This window comes from Heloderma suspectum, chromosome 1, assembly GCF_057233095.1.
Source record: "Heloderma suspectum isolate Gila_16-S chromosome 1, 16-S_ref, whole genome shotgun sequence".
Taxonomy (NCBI): Eukaryota; Metazoa; Chordata; class Lepidosauria; order Squamata; family Helodermatidae; genus Heloderma; species Heloderma suspectum.
The window spans coordinates 162,156,765-162,181,978 of NC_139458.1; the positions used below are offsets into that span (position 1 = coordinate 162,156,765).

The 25,214-nt window shown below is 41.8% G+C and overlaps 1 protein-coding gene and 1 long non-coding RNA gene across 7 annotated transcripts in view; one reads left to right on the forward strand and one right to left on the reverse strand.

The window, feature by feature from the left end:
• TMEM163 (transmembrane protein 163) overlaps positions 1-25,214 on the reverse strand; it is a 171,589-nt gene that overhangs the window by 19,332 nt on the left and 127,043 nt on the right. For all 6 annotated transcript variants that reach the window (XR_014784207.1, XR_014784206.1, XR_014784204.1 and 3 more), the window contains exons 5-6: positions 19,884-19,980; positions 3,549-3,660 (exon numbers count right to left, since the gene is read on the reverse strand). Coding sequence is in view for 2 of the 6 variants with exons in the window: in XM_084808801.1 (XP_084664927.1) it covers positions 3,549-3,660; positions 19,884-19,980 (209 nt within the window). In the remaining 4 variants the exon portion in view is untranslated. The remainder of the gene's footprint in view (positions 1-3,548; positions 3,661-19,883; positions 19,981-25,214) is intronic.
• On the forward strand, positions 22,014-24,192 carry LOC146358362 (uncharacterized). The gene is made up of 3 exons (XR_014784208.1): positions 22,014-22,184; positions 23,714-23,770; positions 23,999-24,192. It is a non-coding gene; the product is annotated as an uncharacterized LOC146358362 (long non-coding RNA).

The following is a 25,214-nucleotide window of genomic DNA, read 5'->3' on the forward strand; positions in this document are numbered from 1 at the left end:
GTAACCATGGCTTCCCAGTTCAGATGAAACAAGAAACTAAGGCTCATTCATATCACATCAAGATATGGTCATCCGAATGTAGCCAATGTGCGACAGTTCCTTTAAGACAATGCAGTCCTTTTAATCTCTTTACAACTATGAAACTGCCACAAATCAACCTGCATGTCTATTATCATTTTAGCAATAGAATCAGCAACATACTTTTCCCCTAGGCCTACACTTAGCTTTTTAGCAGAATTCTTTCCAAAGGAAAATAATTCTCTCTGAAAACAGAAAGAATAGAGATGATAATGGATTTGTTCAGGGCAGCCCAATGCATGAAACAAAAGCATCACATCATTATCTTTGTTACTAGGAATTTCTACATTTACAGGCTGTAGTTCAGAAACAGTCAAACATATCTTGGAGAGCAGTTTGGTGAAGCATTGCTGAGATAATTAAGCCTCTAGAACTGTTCAACCAATCTGCACCAATAATGCATTATTTGAAATAAATACATGTCACTGCTGTTTAATTTATCTCCACATTTCCCAATGTCCTTGAAATTTAGGAGCCATCATTTCCTCACTGTCCTAAATATGCAGCTTTCTGGACAAAGGCTTCCAAGGCCCTCTGTGACATCAGAGCAAGTGGGTAAATGGCACCAACCTCCCCATTGGCTAAACTTGCTGGGGATGATGGCAATTATAGTCCAGCAACTTCTGAGAACTCAAGGTTGGCAACCACTAATCTTAAGGCTTTAAAAACCTTGCGCACATACAAGAGTACCTCTGACTCATTGTGACAGCACATCAGCCAATGAAACCACAAAAAGCACAGGAGACAAAGATTCTGTAAATGTAGCAGGGATGTTCAACAACACTCATGATCTATTTGTGCTGATATATCTTTAGCCAGTCAACATTAAATGGACATACATGTTCAGATACATGTCTCCCACATTTCCACAGCTTTCAGGCTCACATAAGAACAACAATCATCAACTCACAGAAAAGCATGAACCAGGTAACCAAATGCCTTCCTTAATAAGTAGGATATATACTCATTCCAGAAAGGGATAAGGAAAGAGCGACCCTTAACCTTCTATGGGCTTGTTCCAAAGCTCTGGGCCATAAGAGCAAAGGCCCTGTTTCTTGCCATCAGTGTTCTAATTTCACATAGAGAAGGTGCTCTGAACAGGTCGCAGGCTGCAGACCATAGAGAGGTGCAAGGACGGGGGGGGGGGGTCTGCAAGGTATGTAGGTCCCAGGCCATGAAGGCCACATAAGTACCAGTGACTTGAATGATGCTGGCAAACTATCAGGCAGCCAGTACAACTGCTTGCAGTACTGGGTAAATATGGTCTCACCTCTGTAAATGTGTCAGGAGGAAGCATAAGTTGCAGCTTCCAAATGATCTTCAAGCCCCAGATAAAGTATATTGCACTAGAGATTATAAAAGCATTAGAGATTATAAAAGCTGTGTATAATGGCAAGACCCCTCCTTTCCAAGAGCCTATGAAACAAGTAGCGATGATCAGTGGAGCCACTGCTACCTGCTTACCCAGGAGTAAATAGGGATCCAGGAGATCTTCCAGGCTCCTGGATTATTGTGAATGCTCTCACTTCAGTGTTTCTCTGGGTGTTATGACTGGAACTCTAAATACATAGATCACCAAACAACCAAGTGAGATGTTTGTGTGAACCAAATATAATTGCACTGAAATTTAGATTAGTAATATCAAGACAACCTGTTTTTATGTAAGAGATCAGTTACTGAATGATAGCTTTTATGTCTCTGGTTAAATTCCCTGTATTTGCTGTCTTGGCTCATGTGGGAAGTTTCATTTGTACCTTCATAAATATTCTCCCTGCCCTGTGACATCTGGAAATTCTCTTTATGTACTATGCACTGCCTGAATGGAGGAGACCATGCACTCTTAAGAATAGCCTATGACTTGGCCATGCATTTTGCACCTCTGTAATAACATAAGAGTCAGTAAACTAACAGTTCAACCCTACACAAGTCTACTCAGAAGTAAACCCCACCGATTTCAATGGTACTTTCTCCAAGGTAAGTGTATATAACGGGTGCAGAACCTCAGGCCCAGGGGCCAAATCCTGACCTCCTGGGTTACCCAGAAGGCCACGCCCCTTTCCCTTGGCCCCATCCCCTTTTCCCCAGCCACCGATCTTTTGTGGTTTATCAGCTTTTGTGCAGTTTCTCTCCATTTTAAAAGGTTGAAATGCCTGTCCTAAGGCTTAGTTACTGGCAGTAAAAGATTTAAGCTACAATATGCTGGTATTTTTGACCTGGCCTTTGGCTCTGCCTGCCACTGGAATGTGGCCCCCAAGAGTTTCTCCAAAATGGAATTTGGCCCTCAGACTGAAAGACGTTCAACATCCTTGGCATATAGGACTGCAACTGTAGTGCAGCATCTTGAGAAAGCATTTTTAAATATTTTACACAAACAAGTAGATTATTTAGTGCTGGTTTCAATGGTTTTCAGTGACTTGCAAGTGAAAACAAATAATGCCACAAAATTACAATGCCCAATTAATTAGAACATTTTTAAAAAAAATCCAGGAGGCCAAGAATCTAACATTTGATCAATTTTTAAATTTATACTAAAAATGGTTATTTAAAATGCTATTGCTCAAGTATATTAATAGTTTTTTAAAAAAATAGACAAAAAAACATACATTTAAAAACTGATGAAAAAATGCACAGCTAAAATGACACCAACTGGAACAGTGAAGGTATGTCAAGATAGAGATACCTGGCAATAGTTTCGCATGCCTGATATATCACAGCACATGTCATAGAATCATAGGGTTGGAAGGGGCCTACAAGATCATCGAGTCCAACTCCCTGCTCAGTGCAGGAAGCCTGATTCCCAGGCAATCTCCCATGCAAGTACTAACCATAAATAGCTCTTTAAAAGAAAGAGGAAGGAAGTGTAGCACTAACATAATCTACAGCTATAGAGATTGCACTATCATTCTATTCTTTGCAAACAAAGGTTCAATTTTCTGGGGGTCTGAAAAAAGAACCACAACAGACAAAACACAGGAGGATTTGATTTGGTGACATCATGTAGATGCCCCCTAAAAGGAAGTGAACAGATGTGGCTTTTCTACAATTAATGTCTAGTGTAGAAGCTGCCTGGGTTTCCTGTAATAAGCAGTTCACCAGGTTACTTTGAAGTACTCCTTGTAAATGTCTTCTTTGGCTTATTGTTCCCTGGGGTTTATTGGACTCTACAGCTTAATGTCACTGTACTACATCAGTCCATGATTTTGTCTGTCTAAATTCCTTCATTTTTCTATAGCTCACAGTTGCAAGAAATATATGGGGGAGTGGGATACCTTCTGTGAATCCAGGAAATTCAGTTAGATATTTCGTTCAATGGTAGAAACTAAAAAAATCTGTCACATATATGTAAAACAGTAGTCTCCTCTGTATAATGTAATCCATTCATATATTACCTTTGCCCATGTTCATTTCGTTAACCCTTAATGTGGTATAACCATAGCAAAACATAGAGGAATATGGTATTTGCTACTTACCATCAGTTAATAATGCTCTGCTTGTAAGCACATTCCCCAACATAAATTTGATCACTGCCAAGGTAGTGCAAAGGATTCCACTTAAAATGGAAACACTATACAGGAAGTCATCCTGAAAAAGAAAATGGAAACAATATTGTGTGTAATTCCGCCATACAATTTAAAATTATCAAAGGGATACATCCGGACCAAGCAAGCTTCTGGAAGTGGCTTTGAATGTAGCTGAGAGCAGTGAAAGTGGGAGTGTACATGATCCATATATGACACTCCTGCTTTCCACATACCTTCAAGAGGGAATTGCATTTCTCTCCCATAGTGGTATGTGAGATCAGTGCCTGTGCTCTCTCTCTGTAGGGGATATGCACAACTTTCCTATTCAGACATTAAATCAGAAGCATGAAAAGCAGTTGGGACAATCACCAGCTCATCTGCTCTTACGAAATCCAAAGCCTATCAGAATCAGGATCCACAATGGCAGTAATTGTAAGGTAGGTGGGTAAGGCCTGAGATTTGAGTTCTACTCAGCACATGATCAGATTAAAGACTTGCCCATGTCTCGACACATTTTGAAAATGTGCACACCAGAGTGTACATGATGCTCCTGCATATGCAGGCTACCCCATGCACTTCAATGAAGGGTGCATGTATTAGTCCTGAACATACTTGTAAATACAGTATTACCACAATAAACACATTTTTCTAATGATGAGGTGCACTGTACATCATGGTTTAATTAGCACTGCTTTACAAAAATATGAATTCACACAGTAATTCCAGTCCCAATCAGAACTGAAATTTATTCTAAATTTATACACTCCATTTCGTGGGCAGTATCCAATAGGGGGCTTGTGAGTGCAGCCAGCCCCACCAGTTGTGGTCTGCACACAGCCCCTATACCACTTGCAGTCCTTGTTTTGGGGCTTGCCCCTGGAAATGCTACATTGCAGCCTCAAGTGGTACAGCCCCACCAGTTGTGATCTGCAAGCAACCCCTTCCACTTGCAGCCACGAAGTAGCATTTCCAGGGGCAAGCCCTGAAATGAGCAGAAACACTCGGTTCTGGAAAGGGCAGGTCACGCTTGCCCCCGGAAGTCCTCATTTTGAGGCTTGCCCCCGGAAGTGCTACATCGCAGCCACAATGGTACAGCCAAGCATGGGCCACAACCAGTGGAGCTGGGCACATGCAGACCGTGCTCAGGGGGCCTGGCCACGCACACAAGGCCCCTGTTGGATACTGTCCCTAGATCTCAACTTCAAAGAGTTGCAACTAGCAGAATGAACTATAACTTTAAAAAAACAATCTGATCTTTTCACAAATACATATTGTTCTCCTTATAGCTTAAAACAGAGGGGTCTAGCTCTTTTGGGTTGGTGGGCACATATGGAATTTTAAGAGAGTATTGTGTGCACTCTCACAAAATGGCAGACATGGCAGTGGGGGTTTCCCCATTCATAAAATGGTTGCCATGATGGGCATGGTGGCCACAAAAAACTCATTTCCCAAAAGGTAAACTAAAAGAAAAGTAGCTTGCCTAAGAACCTAAGTAAAAGGCAGTGGTGGGATTTGAGACCCAAAACACAAAACCACTCTTTGGAACTCAATCAAAAATGACAGCAAAGGGCAGTACTGGCAATACTTTGCAGTATGCCAACCTGCCAGTTAAAAAACAATAATTAAAAAAAATCCTTAAGAAAAAAACTAAAAATTGGGCAGGGAGCCTGGCAGGTACCAAGAAAAGGATCCGCAGGCACACTGATGCCTATGGGCATGACATTGAAGACCTCAGTCTTAGAAGATAAAAGCTGTCTTTGGAAACTGATTTGAACTTAGGTTGGTACTTTCACTTTTTCACACTAAAAGCTAATTATGGAGTTGTAATTTAAGATATTTCATTTAATGTCCTACTTCTTAAAAAAAGGGGGGGGGCTGGAAACTTTGCTCCTCCAATAGCATTCAGATAATGAAAGCCAGATATGACTTTCAAAATCATCAGCTATACATAGCACACATTTTTACCTCTCTTTTTTTTAAAGAATTTGTGGGATTAAGGAAACAATTAAAACGGGAGATCAGGCAAGAGGAAACAATTTCAAGAGAATATTAATTAAGGAACAGTTTCAACAATACTGTGAAGAAGCAGGAGTTACTTTAAATCGCAAAGCAGAAATCTTTGCCAACTGAAGTTTGCAATTCTAAACATCACTGAACCGAACAGGATTTATAATCCCAATCCCGATTTAGTAAATGCCTGTCCACCTTTGCCTTTGTTGGGGCAATGAAGGTAAAACTCTTTTTAAGTAGAACCAAACTTACAATTCTGCTACTAGCTCATTGCACAGGAGCAATGCCTCAGCAATGCTAAAACAGGAATGGGTAATATGCTGCCCACAGGCCCCCCACACCCACCCCTGTGCTGCAAAAATTCACAGCGGCAGTGGCAAAAACATCAGTAGCTCGCCATCGTATTTCGACAGGAAACTGCTACAGAAGGCTCAAATAGGCAAATCTAGGGGGGGTTGCCCTCAGCGGTCCAGCAGCAGCAGAAGTATGGCCATGGGGAGTCCAGCGGGAGGGCGAAATGGCCCCAGATCCCCGGATGTTGCTCACCCCTGTGCTGAAGGGCTCTAGCCTGGAAACAACCACTGAGTTATAGTCACACTCTGTTCTTCTTGTCTGAAGAACTACATGTTAAGTGACCATAACAACTTAATCAAAATCGACGCTTTTAAAAAGGAAACAAATTCAAGAGTAAGTCTTCATCAAAGGAGTAGAATACTCAGATTTTATTAGCTCCATTTATTTCTAATGATGTTGAATTAAAATATAATTCCCTCTAACCAAGAATTTTACAGGTTGAATGACTTATCAGTTTGGCAACAAAACAGGGCTGCTTCATAAAGTGGTTGTTACATTAATGGGAGACTCCCTAGATATACAGAGCTATATACATTTATAAATTAAAAGGAAAATGCTAGATGCTAAATTAAAAGGAACATCACTAAAAGCTGAGCAGAACAGTACAGTTTTTACCAGCTCACTAAAGGCCAATAGCGAGGGAGCCAACCTAGCCTCTCTGGGCGGGAAGTTTCAAACCGGGGGTGCTGCTAGTGCTACACAGAAGATCCACAAACCTAAACTCTCTAGGAGGTGGGACATGTAACAGGGCCTTGGATGATGAATGCAGCTCCAGGCAGGTTCATATATGAGGAGGCGTTTTTCATAAGCTTTTGTAGAGATGGAAAGGGAGAGATAGCCATTTTCATAGAATCATAGAATCATAGAATAGTAGGGTTGGAAGGGGCCTACAAGGCCATCGAGTCCAACCCCCTGCGCAATGCAGGTATCCACTACATCAGCAGTGCCACATGGAGAAAAGTGTGGCCCTTCTTCCTTTACCATGAAATGTGATTTTATTTCAAAATAAAATTAACAAAATAAAGGCAGCAAAAAGAAGACCATATGTAATAATATATCAAGATCACTAAAGATTCCTTTCCTCTCTGCACTATATACTCTCCAGAACTCCTTCTCCCCCGGCCCGTATGCACCTATAAAGGCTCAAATTCAGTGCTGGCATCTGACCCCAAACAAACCTGAGACCTCAAGTACTATAGCATAGCAGTGGGAGGCTGCAGGCGCGGGAAATTGACATTCAGGGCTCCTACCACCCTGGGATAGGCACTTCAACAGAATAACTCCTCTTAGTGGGTGGGGAGACAGTGCAACATTTTATTTCAGACTCCACATGTACTATAGATTTCTAAATCTAGAAAAAGGTTTTCTACAAATGTTGATCTAATAAATCAGTATTCCCATTCTAGGGTCGGTTTATTTTTTTAAAAAAAAATACTGCCTGTTCCCTGCAAATATGAATACTGGGACATTCTTTCCAGTCCCCAGGTTCATGGAATATAAACAAAGAACTGAATAAAAGGGGTAAAGGATGAAAAGGGAATGCAAGAGAAAAAGGGAATTCAGTTTTCTCACACTTGAAAGCATCCAGATAAGCACACAGTGAAAGCTATTAAAAGAATCTCTGCAGATTAATGCATCCACAGAGTGGAGCTACTCACCACTGCAACTGTACACCTTTTCTATCCTTCTCTGCAAACAAATAAATCTCCCAAGATTTTTTCCCCAAGTGTGTGCCTAGAATCCCTGATAAAACATTTAACTGGTCCAGTCCAGTTTACAGTTTGGAGGTCAGAATGCATAAGCTGAATCGGGTTAATGCACTTCACAAGGTTCTGGAGAGTGTTATTGTGCACCGTTGGTCAAGAAGAATAAGAAAAGGTTATGTCAAGAAAAGAAGGGAAGTGCTTGTTACAGAGATGAAAGCCAAATGAAAAACAAGGTGGACAGTAAACCAAGGCCTACACAGTCACTGGCAACACTACACAAGACTTAACAGTGTCACATTCGGTATGAACTATTATCTTTCCAAATTAATTTATCTTCCAGAAAATGATCAGATGAGACAATTTAATACAGTGCTAAATTAATAAAATAAGCCTGACCATCTGCTGCCATGTCCCCCAGGACTTTTCCTCTTTGACACCCCATATTTTCTACTTGCCATTGCTTCTGAAAACTATTAAATTAAGGGAACAAATCCATCCAGCTTCATTGTTTACTGCCTCACTAGATTATATGAATTAGAGCAACACCACTGGATTATAAACAGAAGATTAACATTTAAATACTACATGTCCATAATCTGGAGAATTATTTCTGTTTGAAATGAATCTATCAATATTTTTGCTCTCTAGTTCCTCGATCATATATATTTGCATAAATACATGTGACACTACCATCCCATCCCATGCATCTGTGCTGGTATATCCGCTTTTGATATAGTGCAGCATCAAATCAGTATGAATTTAGCTATGTTTTAAACCACACTGTTACATAACACCAGCATAGATATTGAGAAATTCCACCCTAAACACAACTACCAGTGAAGCAAATCTGTAGTCATATTAAATGTATGCACAAAAGACCTGAAGACAATGCTTTTGATGATTATTTCAAATCAGTATATGAGTCCCTAAGCCACCCAAGGTCTCATGCATCTGCTGTTCCTTTAGCACAATGAAGCAGAGTGGATAAAAATCTTTTTAAAATAGATTTTAATACTGTGATTTTTTGATTTTTTTAAACTGTAAATCCACCAGCTTACAGTATTGGCATTGTGCTAGAGGTCACTAACTCTAGCACAACGTCGACTGCATAAGTACAGTGGCCCTATTGGACTCAATGATCTTATAGGCCCCTTCCAACCCTAATATTCTATGATTCTATGCCCAAGATCATGAAACCATTTAAAATCCAATATGTTAACATAAAAGCTAATTAAAAACAGCACCATGAAACAATTCTATAGAGAATTATATGATCAAGCCTTCTTCTTTGGCAGTTAGAATTTTCAGAATATTATGATGTTCCATGATATTATAGCAAGAAATCAGAAAAAGGCTGAAAGCAAAAGCAATAGCCATCTAGATAGATCAGACAGACAAACAGACACAGAGACAGAGAAATACAGAGTTAACTCTTCATAATATGTAATGTCTGAAAGACTTTACTTTCAGTAGAAAATGAAATGCCGTAGGTTTTGTACAAGTATCAGTCACTGAATGTCAAATCAACAGAAACTGCCATGTGCCATTAGGGGGAAGGGGGTGGTCTTGTTTGCCCTTTTCCTCTACAGTTCTGCAATGATTGAAATGCAACAAGAGATGTAATCTTACCATATATTGCACCATACTAGCGAATACATCTGCACTCAGGGAGTCACCATGGAAACCCATACATTACAAAGAATAAGCAAGAGCAGCAGTTGTGGCATATTACTGCTGGTATACAAACTCCTAGCCATGGTTACATATAAGTGGCCCTTGTGTATAGATGAAAGCTACAGTTTCAATTGAAAGACATCCTTACAAATAGTGTTATTTATTTATTTAGCAGATGGCACACATTGCCAAGGAGTCTACAATGTTTTTTTTTACACGGTAGATGTTCTGGGGCCAGCAGTTACTAGTCTTTGTTGCACTGATGCACCACAAGAGGGCGAGCTAGTTTTGCATCACCTGGCCAGTAGCGTTCTTAGGGAAGTCAGCTCATCCGAGCAGATCCAGCACCGGTTCCTGCTCCCCACACAGAGTGCTGCCAGCGTTTCCCCCCAGCGAAATGGGGGTACCTATTTATCTCCTCGCAGATGGAATGCTTTCGAACTGCTAGGTGGGCAGGAGCTAGGGATGAAATGACGGGAGCTCACTTCCATCACGCGGAGCTGGGCTCGAACCGTTGGAGTGTCGACCATTTCTGGCCAGCAAACTCCAACGTCATTAAGCCGCTGCGCCACCGCATCTACAAACAGTAGATGCGCTCTAACATAAAAACACACAGTCAAGTGGCAGTGAATCCAGCTTGTTTCCAAACTATTTAGTGCTAATGCACAATGGAAGTACTAGCGTTATAAGCACGAGACATACTACTTCAGAATTTGCTCATATCTGAGGATGTTCTTCCAAGTGTGTGTGTTTTCTTGCTGCATTCAACCTTTAATATTTAGCTTTCATGCTCTTCATTATGTCACACGTTATTATGAAGGGGTGAACCCCCAAAACATGACCAAGAATTAAATGTAAATCTATATAGCAATTTCCTTTAGTTCAGGGGTAGCCATAAGATGGATCAGGATCTACCAATAGGTCTTTGTGTGATTTACAACTCAACTCCATATTGTTTAATGATTGTTGTTGTTGTTGTTGTTGTTCAGTCGTTCAGTCGTGTCCGACTCTTCGTGACCCCATGGACCATAGCACGCCAGGCCTTCCTGTCCTGCACTCTCTCCCGGAGCGTGCTCAAGTTCATATTCATTGCATCCGTGATGCTATCTAGCCATCTCATCCTCTGCCGTCCCCTTCTCCTTTTGCCTTCAGTCTTTCCCAGCATCAGGGTCTTTTCCAGGGAGTTTTCTCTTCGCATTAGGTGGCCAAAATATTGGAGCTTCAGCTTCATTATCTGTCCTTCCAATGAGCACTCAGGGTTGATTTCCTTTAGGATGGACTGATTTGACCTCCTTGCAGTCCAGGGGACTCGTAAGAGTCTTCTCCAGCACCACAGTTCGAAAGCATCAATTCTTCGGCGCTCAGCCTTCCTTATAGTCCAGCTCTCACAGCCATACATTACTACTGGGAAAACCATAGCTTTGATTAGACGGACCTTTGTCGGCAAGGTGATGTCTCTGCTTCTTACTATGCTGTCTAGGTTTGCCATAGCTTTCCTCCCAAGGAGCAAGCGTCTTTTAATTTCATGGCTACAGTCACCGTCTGCGGTGATCTTGGAGCCCAAGAAAGTAAAATCTGTCACTGCTTCCATTTCTTAATTAGGCTGCTGAAATTAAGATTGCTTGAAGGAAAACTAGCAGTGGATTTTGTTCGAAGAAGCTCAATTCTGGTGCTGGTGTTGAAAATGAATTCCTGGGCTGAGCATGTGCTTGGACGCACCCTGCTCTTTAATTCTAAGGGTTCCACCTTCTGTGCCATTATTTTGAACTTGGCTCTGGTTGGTAGACCTCAGGGTTCTAGTAAAAAAATGAAGTAGTAGATCCTGTTGACCCAAATGTCTTTTTCTCCAAGTGGAATCAAACCTGCATTTTGTAATGCACAATTGTTCTGTCTGTAAAAAGGCAAACATGAAAGCAGGAGAGCACTGTAGCTTATGCAAAGAAGGAAGGCACCTTGGTGGGATCCAAAGACTGCAGCAGTAGCAGCAGCAGCAACTACAAGGGTAAGGTTTCAAAAACTGAAGGAATCTTAAAAAAAAAATCCAAGTAATAACATTGGTGTGGAATTTTTTCATATTTCATACATTCACGTTTTGAGGTTGTTTTGAACTCCCTATCTGGGGCTAAGAGAAGCTATCACAAAGATGTACCAATGACACTGTATGCACAGGAAAGGGATTGATGTTCATGGCCTGTTTGCACAGACACAGGACAATAATTACTACATGACAGCACAGTTTATAAACATAGATTATCCTGTGGTCACATGCAGTAAATTTTAGCTGATCTGTTTTAAAACTTCCAGAGGAGTAGCTGTGTTAGTCTGTTGCAAACACAACAAAATGTCTTGTGCCACCTTAAAGACTAATACATCTATTATGGCATAAAAGAAGCTATAAGTCAGAAGGGAATCTTCTTTGGTCTGAGGGCCACATTGGATCCACACAAGCATGTAGAGGGCCACATGCCAGTAGAAGGCATGGCCACGGCCCAAAGTAGGCACAGCTACCCCCACTGCTGCCATGAGTTCCCCAGCATGCTTGCCTGGACATACAGTCATGTGAAAAAGAAAGTACACCATCTTTGAGTTCTATGGTTTTACGTATCAGGACATAATAAAAATCATCTGGTCCTTAGCAGGTCTTAAAATTAGGTAAATACAACCTCAGATGATCAACAACACATGCCATATTACACTGTGTCATTCTTTATTTTACAGAAATAAAGCCAAAATGGAGAAGCCATGTGTGAAAAACTAAGTACACCTTATGATTCAATAGCTTGCTAGAACCACCTTTAGCAGCAATAACTTGAAGTAATCATTTTCTGTATGACTTTATCAGTCTCTCACATTGTTGTGGAGGAATTTTGGCCCACTCTTCTTTACAACATTGCTTCAGTTCATTGAGGTTTACAGGCATTTGCTTATGCACAGCTCTCTTAAGGTCCCACCACAGCATTTTAATCGGGTTGAGGTCTGGACTTTGACTGGGCCATTGCAACACCTTGATTCTTTTCTTTTTCAGCCATTCTGTTGTAGATTTGCTGGTCTGCTTGGGATCATTGTCCTGTTGCATGACCCAATTTCAGCCAAGCTTTAGCTCTCGGACAGATGGCCTCACATTTTGCTCTAGAATACTTTGGTATACAGAGGAGGTCATGGTCAACTCAATGACTGCAAGGTGCCCAGGTCCTGCGGCTGCAAAACAAGCCCAAATCATCACCCCTCCACCACCGTGCTTGACAGTTGGTATGAGGTGTTTGTGCTGATATGTTGTGTTTGGTTTTTGCCAGACGTGGCGCTGTGCATTACGGCCAAACATCTCCACTTTAGTCTCACCTATCCAAAGGACATTGTTCCAGAAGTCTTGTGATTTGTTCAGATGCAACTTTGCAAACCTAAGCCATGCTGCCATGTTCTTTTTAGAGAGTACAGGCTTTCTCCTGGCAACCCTTCCAAACAAACCATACATGTTCAGTCTTTTTCTAATTGTACTGTCATGAACTTTAACATTTAACATGCTAACTGAGACCTGTAGAGTCTGAGATGTAACTCTTGGATGTTTTGCAATTTCTCTGAACATTGCACAGTCTGCCCTTGAGGTGAATTTGCTGGGACGTCCACTCCTGGGAAGATCAGCAACTGTCTTGAATGTTTTCCACTTGTGAATAATCTTCCTCACTGTAGAATGATGGACTTTAAATGGTTTGGAAATGGCCTTGTAACCCTTCCCAGATTGATGGGCAGCAACAATTGCTTCTCTAAGATCATTGCTGATGTCTTTACTCTTTGGCATTGTGTTAACACACATCTGAATGCTCAAGACCAGCAAACTCCTGAGACTTTGGCTTTTATAGAGGTGGTCACATTTGCTGATGATCAATTAATCAAGGGCATTTGATTAGCAGCACCTGGCTGCTACTTAGCCTCTTCATACCTATGGAAGCAGTAAGGGTGTACTTAATTTTTCACACATGGCTTCTCCATTTTGGCTTTATTTCTATAAAATAAATAATGACACGGTGTAATATGTCATGTGTTGTTGTTCATCTGTGGTTGTATTTACCTAATTTTAAGACCTGCTAAGGACCAGATGTCCTTATTATGTCCTGATACGTAAAACCATAGAACTCAAAGAGGGTGTACTTTCTTTTTCACGTGACTGTACATACACTCCATGCACTTCATTAGCACCCCCCACACACACACACACACACACACCAAATGGAAAGGCAGCAAACTACCCATGCAGGAAGGAATTACTTTCTCCCTCCATGGGCAGTTTGCTTCCTTTCCATGCTACATGGTGAGAAAGGGGCTCCCCTTTGTCACCACACACCAGAGAAAGGAAGCAAACTGCCCATGGCAGGAGAATGCAATCTTTCCCTCCATGGGTAGTTTGCTGTCTTTCCCTTCTGCACAGTGAGAAAGGGAGATCCTTCTCTCATCTTGCAGAATGGAAAAGCTCTTATCTCCGATCAGCTGTTGACTGAAGATAAGAACTCTTCCCTGCCTGGGGAGAAGGGAAGAGGGTGGACTGGGGAAGAGACTAGTGAGCCACATGGGGAACCCGTGCGCAATCAGATTGGCTCAAGACATTGGTTTAGGTTTATCCGAGGCTTCCAGACAGTGAAAAGGTGAGACAGGTTAATTTAGAGGTTATATTTAATATATAGTGGGAAGCTCCACATGGGATTTTTCTTTATTTAAAAGTGCGGAGCAATCCACCACCCCAACCCCATCTGCAGCAGACTGCAAGAGTAGAAGAACTCCCATTAGCACTAATGAGGATATAAGGGATTAGTTCTGTCATTAAGGAACTCCTTCCATAGGCAGAACAGGGCTTTTCCACTTCCCTTTTCTCACTGAAGTCTCTGTGCCCCCCGAAAACCTGCTCCTGAGGATTGGGGAGACCCTTTGGAATGGTGTGGGATATGGTGTAGGGGCTGCAAATGGAGGGGAAAGTTGGAAAAAATTAGGCTCCCTCACATGAACAGAGGAGAGGCTTCGGATCCAAACCATTCTCGTCTCCCAATGTGGCTTTTCTGGCCCTTTCCATCATCCTTTCCCTCTTCTTCTTACCTTCCTGTTGGCCACCAGGGGCAAGTGCATTTCACCCCTGGACAGTGGTGGCTGGTGGCCAGTTTGACTGGTGGGTGAGAAGCCAGCAGAGGTGGAGCCAAGCGGTCACCATGGGCAGAGCATCAAACAAAGGCCATCCTTGACTGTAGGAAATCACTTTAAATCTAACTTAGGGTGCAATCCTATGCATGTTTAGACAGAAATAAGTCCTACAGCTCCCAGCGTCCTCCAGCCAGCCATGCTGCCTAATGAATGCTGGAAATGTAGGGCTTATTTCTGTCTAAACATGCATAGGATTGTGCCCTGAATGAATTTATTCCATTGCATTGGAATAAAAACATGAAGATAGATTTAAAATGATTCCCCATTTCTTGAACCACAAACCCAGTTTTTAAAACAGACCATTCTTTTTCCTTCCTGCATCTCCAGAGAAATTGTGAAAGCAACAGAGCATCCATTACCTCCATGCTCCATGAAACCACACAAAGGCAACTCAGTTGTGAAAGTGAGCATCCCCCCATCCAAAGCCTCCATGCAATCACAACTAAACCCACCTAAATTGTTAAAACAACATAGCAACAATTTTCCTCCATGCAAAAACAGACCCAAATATCTGTGTGTTTTTCAAAAGATGAGTGATTTTTCTGTAACCGCAGACCCACCGAAGCATTAACGCACAAGTGTGCGCACGCACACACTGCAAGAACATATGGGCTGGAAAAAATTGTCAACCTCACTGCAAACACATAAAAGTAATAATAATAATAATAAAAATAATCAGCAGCATCAGAGGCAAACAGCAGTGATCATGCTGGCAAGTGGCACGTGAGAAAGGGGACATGCACGTGTGCCAGCTGGTTTGCATAAATCTTTTTTCTTCTTCTTTTGGGAGCAGCAGGGCAGCAACCCACCTGACTGGCAATTCCCACCCACACTGCCCCTTGGTCCACTTCTTCTTCTTCTTCTTCTTATTATTATTATTATTATTATTATTATTATTATTATTATTATTGTACCAGATGAGTGCAGGTTCACTAATTGCCTCTGGAATTGCCAACTGCAACAAAACAACAGGAAAACAATATCGTGCCATTTGTCCTATAGGCATGCCAATCCAAGCACCACTAACTATGTTTTAGAAAACCAAATTCATGAAAATAATTCCTGTACAAACTAAACTGCTGAATAGTATTCCAAGTATAGGGAATGCATGGGACGTTAGCTGATACAGAGAAGATAATTTTGTTATTTGTACTTGCACAAGTTATTAGAATTAGTATTAGATTTCAGAGGAAGCCATCCCAGCCTGTAAGATGGATCAAACAGAATCAATGGGAGTTTTACTACTATAGTCCTAGCTTTTGTCCAGTGCATTACATCTCTTCCAAACTTTTATTTTGCTATTAATTTAAAAGCACAACAATATACCTAACTAGTGCTACAAATAAATGTTTCTTAAAATGCATTTTATACTAGAACTAACATGCATTTCTTCTCCTTTGTTGTTGTAAGAAATGAAAGATACATGGCAAAGAATTTGCTTTAGTCCCAGAAAACCACATCTTGGGCCATACTAATGAATGCAGAATCCAAACTGCATTGACACTACATGGATTAGACTGTTGCCTGGGGAAATACATACACTGCTTGAATTGCAAATAGCTATTGATTTACCACACCAGGTAAATCAGATGTTTGCACTCTTCCTTGGCCCTTTTAAGTTACTTTAATAGAGAAAAAATTGTATACAGTCTTGTGGGGCATAACACCAAGAGATAACCTCTTTTTTGTACTATTAAATTGTGTAATAAATTATATTTAATTGTTTATATGGGGGATAAAATCTCAGAAGAGGATTCATTCCTATGAAAGAAATAACCAGCTTAATATTTTGCATACTAAAAAAATTTCTAGTGAGATGAAAACTCTAAAACACTTTTTTCAAACCAGTATTCAAATTAAAAGGCTTGCTTTTCATGCCACTTATACATGTTTAATATCTTTTGGTTGGAATTAAATGCTCTAGTGTAAATAACTTTAAAAAACAAATATAAGGAAATACCTATATTTATTTAATACATTCGATAAGGCTACCAGCATTATTTTAGACTTATTATTTTTAGACTAATTCCTAGTGGGTTCCCTATTCTTAGAAAATACAGAAATATTTTCACAAAGTAGACCTAACTCCACTTGGCAGGCACTTCACCCTCTTTTCCTAACCCACTGAAGGCCAAAATGTTCAGATTAGCAGGTAGCAACATTATCAAGGTTGCCATAAAGCTGCAATGAATGTTGGATCAAACAGTTTGCAACACAGGGCAAGAACAGGATGCAGGAATATGAGACGAGAAGTGGGTGAGCTCCATCAGAGATTAAAACAACAAGGTTATCCTAGGCCCAATCTACATGGAAACAGAATGAGATGGGCTTTCTGGTTTTATCCAGATTTTCATGAAATTGCCTTTTGTCCATCAGCAACACACAAAGCAAGAAAAGTGGAGTATACACCACCTAAAACCTGCTTTCACAAGTCACACAAAAGCACTTTAAACTGCCTTACTTTGGGGATGGGCGGAGTCCCACCAGTTGAAGTGAACATCATCAACTGCAGAGATACTGCTCAGCAAATGAGGGAGGCTTGTTCCCCGTCCCCCGCTCCTGCAACTGGCCACCCCCTCTCCTTCCCCTCTATATATTCCTTAGTTTTCAGTGTATTGCAGTAACGGTACTTCAAAATACCACTGCTGCTGGCTCTGACTACTGGCCACCCCCTTTCCTTCCGCTCTGTGTATACTTTTGTTTTCAGTGTATTGCAGTAATGATACTGCGAAATACTGCTGCTGCAGGCTCCCGCTACTGGCTGCCCCTTCTCCTTCCCTTCTGTGAATGAAACTGCTCTATTGTAAATAGAAAAAAGAGGCTAGCAGCTCCAATTTTCTCAGTGGGAAAAAGGCGGTATAGTTTCTAAATTGGTAAATGTAAATGGGGTAAAGCAGGAAGTACGCCATTCTGAAGGCCTGAAATAGCATGGCTCTGATTTTCTCAATGGGAAAAAGATGCTACAGATTCTCAATGGGTAAATGCTTGTGAATGCGAAGTAATGCTAAGTGGGAAGAAGCCTGCGTCTGAAAAGAGGGAATGTGGGGAAAAGGGGGCAGCCTCACCCCTTGACCAGGTCACTGCCAGGCCACAGAAATAGGCACACCTAGGATTTAATGCGGGGATGGGGCACACTGCAGTGGAACCACTCCAGAGCTGCATTTAAGAAAAACAATGCACTAAAACTCTTTCCAAAATGCTCCTTTTCCAGAGGGAAGCTGTGGGTGGCTGCGGATTGGTGACAGTGTCATCTGTCATCAACGACCCTGATGTGCTCTCCCTCCAGCAGTGTAGATTGGGTCCTAGATTGGTCTCTACAGCTCACTGGCCCTGGGCCAGGGCAAAACTTTCACAGGCTGGTGTAAGGCTCCTGGGCAACTGGAAGGCTACACTGGGCCTTCGCAAGGAAATGAGGGAACTTTTTAATGTTACCTTTGCATCACAGGGGTGTCTGTTGCACATGCCTCTCCTGTGCTACTCTAAGTCACATCATCAGAGAAGCCCATAATGAGGCTTCTTCACACATAGAGTAACCATTTCCATAAACTGAACCACTGAAAGCATGAAAAGGAGCAATATTGTGAACTCCTTCCACATAAACTAGATCTTCTAGCATATCTGAGGGGTACAGGAGGGGCACATGCTGCAATATCTCTGGCGCCATGCTTGAGAGGGCCCTGAGCAAGGTACCCTCTGTTGGGACATCTCCAAAAACTTACCTGAGGACAGAGGGGAGAGGGGTGATGCTAAAAGTAGCTCAGCTCCAGATGCCCAGTACTCCCTCAGTTCAGCACTATGAAGAGAAGCACAGGGCAAGGCAACTGCAGCAGCCACCGTCTTCATCATCTCCTGTGCTCTGAGCCCCAGCTCAGCATCTCTGATAGACGTGGCCTAGAGGCATTCGGGATAATGAAGATGGCAGCTGCCTGGTCCACCACTTCCCTTCATGGTGCCAAGCCATTAATTGATTTTTTTTTTTAAAGAAAGAAAGTAAAAAGAAAAAGAAAGGCTGGCATAGATGCAGTGGGCTTCAACATTTGCCCTGACATGTAGATGCTGGCACCAGGCCTGTCTTTCCCCTTCCTAACGTAATGCCAAAACAGGCCTCAAGTAGCTCAGAAGGGAAGGCAGAGTGGGCCTGCTGCTTCCCAGGCTTTCCTTGCTTCTGGAGTGGTTGAGGCCTCTCTGGCTGTAGACTAGTGTAATTCCACGATCTGAGCTATCTGTGGCAATGTGAAAAAGAGTAAATAGAAAGCTCATGTGAGCGGTGACCAAGTGCCTTGTGGTTGCAGCTTCCAGCACTGATCCCTAGCTACTTAATATATTGATTAGTGAATCCAGCATGTTGAGCCAGCATCTTAAGTCTTGATATGGAACAGCCAGCCCTGAATCTTTGCTACAGTACGAAATTTATTGAGTGGTCTTCTCTCAAGTCTAAACCTAACTCACCAGTCTGGTGTGAGGCTAAAACACCACTCTTAAGTCCTTAGGGCATGGGTGGGCAACTAGTAGCCCTCCAGATGTTTTGGCATACAACTCCCATGATCCCTCACCATTGGCTATGTTTGATAACTCTAGTGGGAGTTGTATGCCAACACATCTAGAGGGCCACAAGTTGTCCACTCCTGCCTTAGGGGAAAAGTGGGACTGAAATGTAAACCACAGAAATAAAAGTATAGCAGTGCAAGACTTCTCTTATCCTTTTACTAGCTTTAGAAACAAATGCAAATTATTACACTTGCCCTCTCCCTTGACAAAAACATAATCATAACTTGCTGAAAAAATAAGAAGTACAAGTACACTTCAACTTGGGCAAACTTGTGAGTTCCTTTATTATTTTGCTCTAATTTTATGTTCCTTACAGGAACATGAACGCTATGTGGCACCTCGGCTGTGGAATGAGCTCCCTAGAGAGGTTTGCCTAGCACCTACGTTGTATGCCTTCCGGCGCCACGTGAAGACCTTTTTATTCTTCCAGTATTTTAGCTTCCTAGTCTTTTAGCTTCCGTATTTTAAATCTGCATTTTAAATCTCTGCATTGCTGCTAGGTTTTATTCTGGTTTTATTCTGTTTGTATTGTTATATTGTGGTTTTAAGCTTTCATATTTTATATTGTTTTATGCTGCGCTTTGTGGTTTTAATTTTTGTGAACCACCCAGAGAGCTTCAGTTACTGGGTGGTATAGAAATGAAACAAATAAATAGTACAAAACCCTTGTGTCACAACAACATAATTGAAAATCAGAGTCATGCAGCTAAAGTTTCACATCAGTTTTGAAAAACCATTCTAAAACTAAGCATGATTATTGAAATCTGACATTTTAGAATTATTTTTAAAATAAAATAAAAGGTCTTACCACTTCTGGAAGCAACTTAGTCGCAAGATCGTGGATGGCTTTGATCACTATACATAGAGAGGACAGAAGAAATATCACACCTAAGATGACACAGGCTCTGTAAAGAAAGAAACACTTAGAACTTTTTGGAAGTGTTATACTCTTTTGATTGATGGCAAACACAGAACACTACAGTGAACATAAAGTTTATTCAATGAACATTTTTAGAGGATTAAATATTCTACCCAGCTCCTTTATACTACAGGACAGGAAAACAGTATCACTGTCAGGAACTCCAAGGTTTGAACCAGCAGTCTTGTGATCCAATGCTGGGATCTCACCAGGGGTGGGGGAATCTTCATGACAATGGAATGAGAAGCACATTGGAGTATTATCTGGATTTTCATGGAATTGGCTTTGGTCTGTCAGGGATACACGAAGCAAGATAAACCAAGTGTACCTTTAAAATAGTTTTCAGGGGTCACACAGCACTTGAAAGGAACATATTTCTGGGTGAGATGGGGGGAACAGAACTGAATGTCATCAAACTGGCAGGAGCTGCTCAACCAATGAGAGAGACTTGTTTCACAGCCCATGTCCAGGCTCCACTTGCTACTAAAGTATTATGAATGGAGAGCAACTAATAGGATCCCTATGGAAGCACACACACACACACACACACATTTTGCCCCATTCCAGCAAACTGTCACAGTTTGCCTTCCTTCTCCCCTGGTCCCCAATATAAGCACTTTTGCCTTGAGAAGCCAAAATCCCCAGCGCAGCATCTGAAGGCTCCCCCTGAGAACAGCCCACCCATCCACCCCAATTTTGCCCCATTTCAGCAAACTGTAGCAGTTATTGCTTCCACACACACCCTTTCTCCTTCTCTGAGCACTTTCTCCCTACTTGCAATGACAGGCTCCCAAGACATCACCAGATCAGAGAAGTGACTTTACATAACATCAAAGAAGTGACTTTGCACAATATCAGAGATATGAATTAATACAACAATGGAGAAGTGAAGTAATGCAAACATCAGAGAAGTGCATCATCACAGAGGCTAATTACTGGAGAAATGGGGGTGCAGGGTGATTCTGAAGGCTGGAAAGGCTTAGTGAGGTCATGGCCAGGTGAAAGACACACCCCTGGACAGGGCTATCATGCTGAAGTAAATGAGAAGGATAGGGGCACACAGCACCAGAAGCATGGAGAACCCGAATTAAAGAAATAAAACAGAGTACAAGTAGTCTCAGAAAATCCAGCTTTCCCCCTGGAAATCTCCGGGGTGGCTGCAAATTGGCCACAGCATCATCTGCCGCCAACAACCTTGACATGCTCCCAGGCCAATTCACAGCAAATCCCCCATGAGGACAGCCCTCTAGTGAGCTACCTGGGTCTGTGTATGGTCAGACCTCACAGTCCTGGCATTAGGGGACAGTTTGAAGAGGTAAGCGTATGTGAATTTGCCAAGCAGCATTTGGCAATATCCGTTTTTTCAGCAAGCAGAAGTTTATATTGATTCAGTGTCAATGTAAGCCAGCAGCATTTTCAGTGGATATACTAAGCTACACAGAGATTTCTGCTTAAAGTAGAACCTCTATTGCTAGAACCCAGAATTCATTGCTAACAGCACTCATTTTATGTAGGATTTTACATAGGGTTTTTTTTTTTTTTTAATCCTATGTAAGCAGAACTTCTGGTTACCCAAATGTTTTGAATATCTCCCAGACCATTCTGATAAATGATGTTCTATGTTAATTCACTTTGTAACCAGAATCTGTTTTCTTTATTGCAAGAAAAAAAGAAAGTATGTTTCTCATCTGGCATTCAGTGTCTTGTCACCTATTGGGAGCACAGTCTGAGGCTGCTATAATTAGCACAGCAGCGTGCTACTATTTTTTACCCTGTAGACATCAGCCAATCTGGTAGTTTGGCAGAACATGCAATATTCACATCAAACTCATTAAAGAGGCTGCAGAGAAGTCAGTAGGATTCTGCCAAGCTTAAGTAGTGCAGATTCAGTGTTGGCATAGCGGCAACATTTTTGGCCTACCCCATTCAGAAATGTAGACAAAGGGCCCTATCACAGAATGCACTTGCTGGTGAATCGAGGTTCTAAAGCTCCAACAACCACAAGAGTAGGAAGGAAGGTCGATTCTATAGTAATACATGCAACCAAACAGGATTGTAAATCACATATTCTTGCTGTTCTCTACACAGTACAATTAAAGAACAGGTTCATTGAAAAAGGAAGACATGACTCTACTCTTCTTGGGATAAATATTTACATCCTGTGAATGCTGACATCCAAAGTAAAGTTGGGTAAGATGTCCTCTTTAATATAACTCAGCCTTCTCTGACCTGAGACCCTCCAGATGTTTTGGACTACAACTCCCAGCATTCCTGGCCATTGGTCATGCTGTCTGGAGCTGACAGGTGTTGAAGTCGAAAACATCTGGAGGGCACTAAGTTGGGAAAACTGATATAACATATGGTGGAGACAACTAGGGTTGCCAGATCTCCAGCTGTGACCCTGAGTCTCAGGCCCTGGGGTCTATTGTCAGGGTGGCAACCTTAAATCTCAGGGTTTTCAGCTACTTTCAAATTACCATCTTTGAATCCTGAGTTTTGCAGCAATATTAGTTTAAAACAGAGCTTTAAAAAAATAACTCATTTGAAAGAGAAAACGTTCCATAAGAGGTATTTTTTCCCTCCCCAATATTTTTTTCAATTTCCAATTAGAGGACAGGGATAAATGCCACTCCCTGCAGGTTATCTGAAGCTCAGCAGAATGTGCTTAGTACAGGCAGAGGGCATGGAGACTAAAGCTACACAAAGGAGACACGAGAGGTGATTTCAGATAGAGAGACTGAGAAATAGGCTGACCATACGTACCGTTTTAAACGGGACAGTACCGTTTTTTTCATATTTCCCAACCGTCCCGTCGTTTTAATATAAATGTCAATTTTGTCCTGTTTTTAATTTTTTGTAAAAAACTGGACACGTTTATCATAAGGCTCTATGCTAATCAATGCGTGCTGTAAAACTACTAGTGTGACGAAAGAGGAAGTTCCATTTACTTTATCCAGTCAGGGCCAGGCTTCTTGAGCTAGCGACGATCAGACGCCGCCCTCTGGCTTGTCTGCAGTGGCAGGGAATTCAAGAGGCGTTGCTAAGCCCCATTCAGCATGTGGGAGCCAGGAGGGTGAGTCTTACTGTTATTTCTACCATCATTCCGCCCATAGAGATTCTTTCTGCCCTACATTCAGTTTGATCCATCCTGTTTTTGTCATCCCAATATCCCATTTTTGTCTCAAAGAAATATGGTCAGCCTACTGAGAAACCATTATCACAAGAATGATTCAATCACAGAATGGAAGACAGGCAAGACAGCTGGGGTGTTCCCATGTCACAGTGGCAAATCATGATTTAATTAACTACTAATTGTAGATCTAACTACTAATTGTAGGATAACTGTGGGTTGTTTAACTCATGATTAACCTATAGTGTCTGGGTTCGTCCATCACATAGCAACCCCTGATAGGCTCAACCGGGAGCTGAATATTCAAAATGGTCATGGAACGCTCCCAGCATGCACTGTGGCAAATTGTGAGTTAATTAACTGACGATATGCCGCCATTATGTGCGAACTGGGTCAGCGAGTGAGTGGCACACAAATGGTCAGTGAGTGCTGGGTATGGGACAGTGTGTGTGCTTTTGCAATATGAATATGCTGCTCATATGTCAGCCTGCCTGCCTGACTTGCCTGCCTCTGTTGGAACTTCTCAGAGGTGAAATTCCACAATTAGCATGGGTTGTGACTTGTGAGGGCCTTTCTTTTTCCTTTTCAGCTGCTGTACCATTGGAGCAGATCGTTAGCCTGTTGGCTCTCTTGCATGGAAAAAAAGGTAAGGTTCCCCCACAATTGTGAGGTTTCTTTTAGTTTTAATGTTGGTTATAAAACTAATTTTATCAGTAAAACAGTATGATTATCTGAAAATGTCATTGGCAGTGCAAGCCTATCCATGTCTGTTCAGAAGTATACTTGAATTTTACCAACCCCTATGATGTGACATAGTGTTGTAAGAGAACAAGTAATTGTACATCGACATTCTATTACAATCCTTGTCCTGCAGATGCAACTTGAAGGCAGGGAACAGATTCTTGCAGCTAAGAAGGAAAGATACTCGGCATCGTTTCAGGATGACTGGAGAGACAACAATGAATTTAAAGAATGGATTGTGAAAGTTGACCCCACAACCGCAAAGTGCAGGAAGTGTGATATTAACTTTACACTGAAATATGATGGCGTCAAGGCAGTATAAAAGCATCTGGGAAGTGAAATGCACATAAAAACTCCAGAACAGTGGGGCAAAATGCTGCCTTGTCTTCCTCCTTTTCAAAGACTTAAGAGTTCAGAGGGTCTGAACATTGCTGCTGTAAAGGTTGGCAGTGGGTACCATGCTGTCATGCACCAGCACAGTTACTTAAATGTGGACTGTGGCAGAACACTAGCATCAACAATGCTTGAGGACCCTGCTGTTGCCAAGAAAATGCACTGTGGGAGAACCAAGGAAGAGAGCATAACTGAAAACATGTTTGGACCCCACTCAGTTGAAAATGTTGTGCAGGCACTGGGTAGCCATTCAACTGAAAAAACATTTTTCTATTGCCACTGATGCCTCTAACAAGGGCAACTGTAAAATGTTTCCTGTGACTGCGCGGAAATTAGTTTCCTTGATACTAACCTTGGAGTCCATGAGAAACTGCTGGACCTTTATGAGATACCATCAGAGACTGCAGTTTCTATCAGTGACAACCTTCATAGGACTTTAAATTATCTTGGATTATCTCGGGTAGTTCCTTATACAGCAGACAATGCTGCTGTAAATTATGGGGCAAAGCCATCTGTATTCCAGATACTGAAAACACACAAGAGTTCTCTCGTCAGAGCCAAGTGTTATTGCCATGTGCTCCACAATGCTGCCAAACATGTCTATTTAAAGATCAAGTATGATGTGAAGGCTATTATTTATAAAGTTTACACTGAATTCTCCTGGAGCAGCCTTAAAAATAGGGAAGTTAAGGAAAGCTTTGAGGAGCTTGGCATAAAGTTCCGTACACTTTTCAGCCATGGAAACATTTGGTGGCTCTCTTTCTCTTCCCTGCTGTCGAATGGCTATTCTCTTGTGGCCTGTCATTAAATCCTATTTCCTGGAGCTGGGCAAAGAACAGGCCAATGATGCCATATGGCAGTTTATTAGTTATCAGGCAGATAAGATGACAACCTATACCACTTCCCAATTTTCACTCCCAGTGTGCTACCTCTATTTTCATGAACATTTTCCATCA